Genomic DNA, 8,802 nt, shown 5'->3' on the forward strand with positions numbered 1-8,802 from the left:
TATGCTGTTTGAAAGGTATTTGTATAAACTTTCATTAAAAGATATAAATTTTCCTGAAAGTTATGAGGTAAAGAAGTTGGATCATGTGAATTTTCCAAAATTCCTCAATCCACCCCTTTAGAAAAATTCTTTCCTTAAATCACTATATACTGAAGCTACAACATCTAAACAGTATTTGTAGAAAATTTCTTTAAAAAGTATCCATTTTCCTGGATGTTATGAGGCAACAAAATCGGAGGGAGGGGGTGTATACATCTGTAGTTATGCCCTTTTATTTATACAATATTTTCATTTCATGTTTATTTCATTCATTGTTTGCAATGTTCTCTCTCCACACACATACACACTGCAAAGCTTACAGATGGGCTGCTGAATTGAAATCTCTATGTTGCTTTGAGGGGAAGGTACAACTTGACAAACTGCTTTCCCCCTCTGTAGTTGGACTACCTTGATGTTTGTTTAACCCTTTAGTGTTCAGATTAATCTGTCAAATGTAATGCTTATTTGTCTTGTCATTTTGAGGTTCAAGAGGGGTGTCCACAATATTTGCTTATAACTTTGTTAATTTTTTAGATACCAGTGGATTATTGTTATGCAATTTTAGCTGATCTTGCTGATTAAATTTGACTTTTATGGGCAGGTAAATTTAATTAATAGGTGTAAAAACATTATGAATAAACACTAAAATTAAAATTCTAAATGCATCTTACTTGTTTGATTTGTTATTAAAATTATCCCAGATGTCAACTGTCAACAATTTTTCCACTTTTCAAGATGAGGTACATTAATTTGAATTAAAATACAGGTATAATCGGCATAAGGTTTTATTCTTTCTCTATATTTCAGTCAAATATTTTCATTGAAAATAAAGTACAAAACTCTTTTATTAGTCAATGTACCATTGGCTATGTACTCTTATACAATTTAATGAATACATTTATATAACAATGCATCTAATAAAAAAAAAGCTCATTAATAGGTGAGGCAAAGGTTAATATAAGTGTGTAACATACTGAAAATTAATATGTATTTCTCACTTTCACATTATTTGTAATAAAATAAAAGGAATGTATGATAGTATTACTATCAAACAACAAAATATAGTTATGCCATATTTCTATCGTGAAATTGTCCAAAGCACCTTTTACACAAAAGCACTTTGCAAAACGAACACATATAAGAGGTCTTGATCTGATATCTTTTTGCAGTTTTTCTTTCTTTTGAAGCAGAGTTTGCAAGCTTTTTTCCTTCCATTTATTTTTTCCACTTTATGAAAGTCAGTATTTTCGTTGTTGGCATCCACGTCAGTTAATTTTGCTTTTCTCCCAGTTCCGTGCTTTCTGGAAGAAAAGCCCTCGCGTAATTGAGATGTGATGTCAACCCGAAATTTCAAATGGTCATTGTCTTTTAGTGGCAGAGGTACCTTGTGGCTTTTTACATAAACAATATATGAATTAACTATAGTTAGACATAATGCTGGAGATATATAGATCACCATACCTTATATCAGGATTCCAGTAGTTCCCACAGTTGAGGAATATAGTGTTTATAGTAAAAAAAAGCTTGCATTTCTGCAGTATCAGTAGACTGATAATGGATCGGGTCTTCCACGAATAGAAATTATGCATTGAGCATATTTATTTCCTCCACGACAGTTTCAAAAAAACTTTTGGGTAAAAATAAAAATAGTCTAATGGTTGAGCATCAGGAGGTAGATTATTGTAGACTAATCTTTTCTGTGAAATCAGAAATTGTGGTTGATGTAGTAATCTTTAAGTATGTTGCTATAATATTTTCAATATCATTTTCATCACTTTCATTTTTATCACTTTCATTATCAAAATCTTCCGATGAAGATTTATAAATATCAATATGATTCGTCTGAAGATAAATCACTGTTGTTTTCATTTATATTTTGTACATCATCAAGAGTAATACCTTCGAAGTCGGAATCACTACTTGCTGACGCCATATTGCTAAAAACTAAGCTATACACTTCTGTTCAGACGTTGAAAAAAGAAAAAAAGCCAAGAAGTCTCAAAATTTTCATTTTTTAACTTGAATAAAGGCAGGAAAGGCTTTATTTCGTATTATCTCAAAGCTATGAGAATTCAGTAATGTGATTTGTTTATTCTTTTCGCAATTTCATAGAGTAATCAGATACGGCTGGATTTGGCCGATTCAAACAAATAAAGGGGAATAATTTTCGGCCAGTTTTGGCCAGTCTAAACACTAAAGGGTTAAAAAAGAGAGATTATAACTGTGATAAAATAATGAAAGCAGTGTTTACTAAGAAAGTGAGCACTATTATACAAAGATATGATTAGATGTAAAATATAAAAATTATTAGAATTGGGAATCAAATGTGAAAATATTATCAAGTGGCTAGCATAAAACTGCCTGGAGGGCAGTCTTTCTGCTAGTGAGTCAAATGGAGTTTATTGACCCTTTTGAAGATTGGCAGCAGGGAGGGCTCCTGGCTGTAGAAAATCCTGGAGATATAATAGAAGTCACTTGTCCCGAGTGCAATGCAGTGGTACTGTGGTTGAGAAGCAAACATCTTAACCACACAACCATGCCTGCCTGCACCTATATTTTTAAGAATACATGTTCTCTGCATTCCTCCTGCGGCTTTTATTCTCCAGTTTTTTTTAGATATTTATCTTATGAACGTTTGATTTTTTTGGCTTTTAACAATGTGTTATTTGCCTGTTTGTTTCATTGCATTAAGAACTTTTTATTGTCAGATTAATACTACCTCACTTTTGGTCTGACGAAAATAAGACTTATCAGAATACTGATTATTATATGAAATATTGATTATTCCTTTCTTTCATTTTATGGAGAAGAAAACTACATTTTACACTGATACATATACACACTCATATGTGCTTGGGTGCACTTGCTTGCACTCTCTTGCTCATTCCCTTGTACATACACATATATTTATTTGCACACATACATACACCTGCATTCACTTACACACAAATTTTATGATTATCTTAATGAACCTGATTTATTTCCTCAAACATTTATCTAAAAACTACTGTAATTGATTCTCTATGTTGCTAGGCACTCTTGAAAGCACTCGGTGTATAGAATGGTTGTCTGAAGATACCTTTATTAGTCACAATGTCATAAAACGTGTATGGCCTGCATCACAAAGAGATGCCCTTTTCTGGTCCCATATTCGGCATGTTATTAGTGATGATGAAGAAAAACCAGATCTCTGGATAGTTGTCAATTATTCCACAGACCATCCCAGTGTGCCAGTAAGTAATATTTTCTTGAAGATTCCTTTATCATATTTTTGCTGACCCATTCCCAAACATTTTTGTATTGTTTTTACTGATCTCATTGAATGCTATCATTACATCTACATTTTAATAGTCTTACTCTGACTTTGTTATAATTTTTACCATCAGAACATCATGTTAGAGGAAAGTGATTCTTCATAGTTGCAATGCTTAACCTGCTCAGTCAGGAAACCAAATTTCTCTCTAAAAGCTCTCCACCATTTTCAAAATAAAGCTCTTATTTGCAAATTTGAAGATTATAATAATAATTTACATTTAAAACATCATGGCACTATTACAGTTTTTTGTTTTATTTTTAATCCTTTAAATTGTGACATTTTTTTTTCCAATTTGGTTGTTTCAATATAAACTGAAACCCTGGTGTATTTTTACTTGAACAGTTAGAATTCTTGTTCCACTAACTTATTCCAACATACTTTCTATCATGCTATGTTCTGTGTCTCTTTCTATGAGAAGAAACACTCATTTCTTCCTCAAGTTAGTCATCACTATAGTTTATTCATCTTCATTAGACAAGTTTTGTTTCTTTACCACCCCAAAAGTACACTATGGGGGAAAACGACCTGTTACAAAATCTCCTGCATTTTCTCATTTCTTTTATTGTGTAGCACTGGTACGTCAACAATCGTGTGGAATATTGTTAGTCATAAATTCTTATCAACCATATAAAAAATGTTCAAAGTTGTTATTTATAAAATGATGAAACCTTGTTTAGCACCAGAGAAAATTAAACTAAGATTGTAATTTTTCAGATTTTTAACCCTCATCTTTTGGTGTATATTTACAATATATTCATTTACACTGTTTCAATCTGTTTGATTACTACTAATGGTTATCAAGTATCTTCTTGCTGAATATGTGCTTTGTCTTAGACTGTATTTGAACTGATATGAATCTTTTCTGGGACTATTAATGTATACATACTCCTGCGACCTAGAATATGTACACACATATAACATTAATAATTTGGGAAATTCTCTAACAACTATTTCAGCATTTATCACAATCTGATAAAGGTTATGATTTTTTGATGTAGAGATTTTTTTCCCTATTATTAGGAAAAAAAAAGTGTCAGAAACTAGTACACTGGCCACAAGAGTACATATGTAATCAATTAGCAACAGGTATACTGACTTGAGTTAAGAAGATTACCATAACTGTAATTTTCTTCATAATCACTAAATATCAGTCTCCATGTTGGTTTCATTTTATCTTTCTCTCATGCATCTGAAGATATCATTCATTTCAGTATTACTATTTGTATATTATATTAAATGCTAACTTTTCCATTTCTTCTTTGACACAGCCTGGTAAATATGTTCGTGTAAAAATGAATGTGTCAATGGCCTGTCAAACATTAATTGAACCGCCAAATGATAGTGAGATCACTCGGGACAATATAACGTGCAAAATCACATATACTGCCAATGGTAAGATATTTAAATTTGAAAATTATGATGAATTTGAATGGTATGAAACAATGTAGAAGTTGATTGATTTGTTGGTCAGAATAAGGATTTCATATCAATGCAATCGTGAATGCTACTAATTCAAGAAAATGCACCATTGCAAAACTGAGAACAATGGTCATCTGGAGGGTGTATTTGAGTTTGATATACTTCACAACTATTTCTGAGGTTTAAAGTATTAATGATGTTTTTTTGGATATGATCAGCATCTATTATGTTGATTTGTCATCTATAAATTGAGAAATTGAGGAAAAGATTTAGCCTAGTTACTTTGTTGCAATCAGGTCAGGTCTCCATTTTGAATATAACTACCTCCTACCAATCACAGTTGTCCCTCCCTGCCAAAATATTGCCCTTTCAGATTAAGTCATGTCAAAAGGCTCACAATGTGATATGTTTAAAAAATATGTGATTTCATGTTGATAGATCAATCACAAGTATTCTTAGGAGGTCCTACATCACTCTACACTGTATTCAGAGTACCTCTGAACTTGCCGCTCCAGGTAGCAAAACAGTCATTAATTATATTATACTTCTTCACCAGGTCTACATCATGAAAATAAACTTAATTGATCTCTGTTGATAGTGACAATGATGTGCATTCCACAGGCACATGTATTCTTAATGTAATTCTTAGACAGAATCAGCATGTCACAATGTGCGACAATTCTGTATCTTTAAAAACTCATTTGTATCTTCCAAACTCATTTGATAGGTTTCAATACAAATTTCATCTACCCTGTTTCACCCCGCAAGATTATTAACCTTGTCTTTTGATGTCATCATCATTATCGTTTAACATCTGCCTTCCATGCTAGCATGGGCAGGATGGTTTCACAAGAGCTGGCCAAGCAGAAGCCTGCACCAGACTCCTGTGACTCACTCAGCTGGGTAGACTTAATGCTTTTTACGTGGTACAAGCACACGCGAGGTCAGTTTTGGCTAGGTTTCTACAGCTGGATACCCTTCCATACACCAACCACTTTACAGTGTGGATTGGGTGCTTTTAAGTGGCACCTTCACTGACAGGGTCACCAAATACTTGCAAGACAAAAAAAAAGAGAAGAAAAAAAAACTTTCAATTGGAGGAGGTGATCTAGTGTTGGATGATGCTAGATTATAGTGAAACAGAGACAGAAACAGGTTTCTTGCTGTAGAGGAAGTACAAGGTTATCCGGCCAGAGAGAGATCAGGAATGAAGACAAACAGGTATACTACGGTGATCAGAATATAAATGGAATGGTTGAGTAAAGGAGAGAGATATAGATGGTGGCAAGTGCTAGGGTATACCCTTGAGGTTCGAATGCCATAATATAAGTGGCAGGATATTGTGAAGGAAGTGTAATTAAAGAGTGTGGAGGGGGAAGTGAGTGGCGACCCTGGGTTTATATGGAGTCAGTGTTGGGTGGGGGCTACTGGATAGCAATGATACAGAGGAACAGAGCCGTGAGGACAGTTGTATATAAGCAATATGTACATTTACATTATGTTTCAATCTGTTTGACTCAAAGCGATAAGACATTTGCCCAAGATGCCATGCAGTGGTATCAAACCCAAGTTTTTGTAATTTCAAGGCAAACTTCTTAACCATTTGACCATGCATTGTCCACATCATAATGGTCTGTGCCATTCAAAGTTTGGTATTATTTATCTTATCTCCACTTCTGACGAGATCTATTGTTGTACATTTACATCATATCAATTCAGCTAGCTGTAACCATCAGAATGTGATTTTCTAAATTTCTATTAAAACTTGCCTAAATTTTTTTTTAGAATTAGGACACTTCTAATAAAGATTCCTTAATATGATTATATAGAGGGTGTATGTATTCAGGGTGGCAGATTTGATTCAACACTTGGTTTAATACTATCATGTGATCCTTGGGTATCCTTAGTGGAAATCCACTATGTTGAAATCATTTGGTCCAGGCCTTTGATTTAAAGATAACTTAGGAGTCAGACCTTCAAAAGCCAAAAATTGGAATTGCATTTTTAGACTGTTAATCCTTGAAAAGTTGATTAGTCTTTCATCATCAAGGGTCATACAGTCAATGTTTACTTGAAGTAAGATGCATTCAATGTTTATCAACTGTGTTGCAAACAAATAGTACAGCTAACCTACATAAAACAAATATGTGGAAGTATAAACTGTTAACAATATTGTAAACTTCTGTCTTTTGAAAGAAAAATATTCTCAAGTTTTGAGTTCAAATCTCACCAGAATTGACTTTGTTTTTCATTATTTGAGAGCTAATCAAAATTTCATCATGGAAATGTAAAAATGACCTTGTACCAAATTTAAAGATTATTCTTTTATCATTATAATTATAAAAATATTTTTTTTACAGTTAACCCTGGAGGATGGGCCCCAGCATCTGTGTTGAGAGCTGTCTACAAACGAGAATACCCTAAGTTTTTGAAACGCTTTACCTCATATGTGAAAGAAGTCACTGCCAACAAACCTATTCTGCTTTAATGATAAAACTCCTGTAAGTGAAGCCTGAGTTGTCTGTCTGTGTATCTGCCAACTCTCAGAGATATGGCACCCTAAGAAAAGGAAACAGCATCCATTTAAATAGTACTGCTGTCTTGTTGGTGAATCATCTTTTGTTGTAGGACACTGCTACAACTTCTCTATCTCCAAGATATTACATTCTTGGTTCATTTTGCTAGTTCTTGCAAGTTCTATCTCACCAGCTTTAAACCACATTGGTTGTTTCACTAAGTCAGTTTCAACAACATTTATGTGTGATATTCTCTTTTTTCCTCAATCATCAGAAATAAATTGGCTTTGAAGTTGCAGTAGTAGTTAATGTTAACAAAAGTTGTGTATGTGTGTGTGTGTGTATGCGCACACGCACGTGTGTGTGTTTGTGTGTATTGTTTGAAATTGTACTTGGTTAGCAAGTGACTTTATCAGATAGTGTGCTGACACTAAAACATTTACACCATGGGCCAGTCATAGCCATTTAAAACACATTTATACTGTTACATACAGTTTTGTTTTAATTTTTTGATAGTATAATATGCTATAGATATCATGTTTTGATGTACATCTACAGCATAACTGACACACATCACAAATCTACAGTGTCTGCAGGCTCAATGGATTTGTGTAAGTAAATATCAAACAAAAGTGAATGTTACTATTATATCTGTGTTTTAAATTTTGTGTGTGTGTGCGCATATATATATATGTATATATATATATATATATATATATATATATATATATATATATATATATATATATATATATATATATATATATATATAAAATATACTGTTGACATAAGAATTTATAAATTTTTGAGAAAACCTGTGGAATATTTTTTTCTTTTAATTGGATCTCAACGGTTATAAATAAAGCATGTAAATATTGGGTTGAAAATCCCTTTTAGATAAAAAAAAATAAGTCAAACCAAAAGGATTTCTTATTCCAGTATTTACATGCTAGTATTTATAGCTTTATATGTACTTAAAGATCTGATTAAAGTAAAAAAAGAAAAAAGAATATATTTGTATGTGTGCATATATATATATATATATATATATATGGGTAATGTATATATGATACACAAAGTGGATCAAACCATGTTTAGCTCATGCCTGCCTAGAAAGCAGCTATCAAAATGTGTGTGTGTATACACATATACAATGTTTACATATGTATAATGCAAGAACAGTAATGGCAAAAGTCACACAAAAACACTCACATATTTGTCTGTTCAGATTATATATTTTATAATTCTATACACATATTTTCTCTTTATATATTTACATATTTGTATGTATATACACTTGTTCACATACACACTTTTATACAGTTCGAGAACATTTATAGAGATATCAAAATTGAAAATTAATTGAAGACTGGCTCATTCTGTGAAACTGAGGTTACTGTCAATGGTTTTTCTTTGATAATATATACTTGTAAGTGTATACAAAAATATATATATATGTGTGTATGTATATATATATATATATATATATATATATATATATATATATATATA

The 8,802-nt window shown here is 32.2% G+C and overlaps 1 protein-coding gene across 6 annotated transcripts in view; it reads left to right on the forward strand.

The window, feature by feature from the left end:
• Positions 1-8,802, forward strand: part of LOC106870404 (ceramide transfer protein) — a 120,833-nt gene that overhangs the window by 98,883 nt on the left and 13,148 nt on the right. For 5 of the 6 annotated variants that reach the window (XM_052978594.1, XM_052978596.1, XM_052978597.1 and 2 more), the window contains 3 exons: positions 3,073-3,272; positions 4,624-4,747; positions 7,135-7,275. In XM_052978594.1, the coding sequence (XP_052834554.1) occupies positions 3,073-3,272; positions 4,624-4,747; positions 7,135-7,262 (452 nt within the window). In that variant the 3' untranslated portion in view covers positions 7,263-7,275. Of the gene's footprint in view, positions 1-3,072; positions 3,273-4,623; positions 4,748-7,134; positions 7,589-8,802 lie in introns of those variants that run through there. The other variant, XM_052978595.1, reaches the window with a different exon arrangement.

This window comes from Octopus bimaculoides, chromosome 2 (assembly GCF_001194135.2).
Source record: "Octopus bimaculoides isolate UCB-OBI-ISO-001 chromosome 2, ASM119413v2, whole genome shotgun sequence".
In the NCBI taxonomy this organism is placed as follows: domain Eukaryota; kingdom Metazoa; phylum Mollusca; class Cephalopoda; order Octopoda; family Octopodidae; genus Octopus; species Octopus bimaculoides.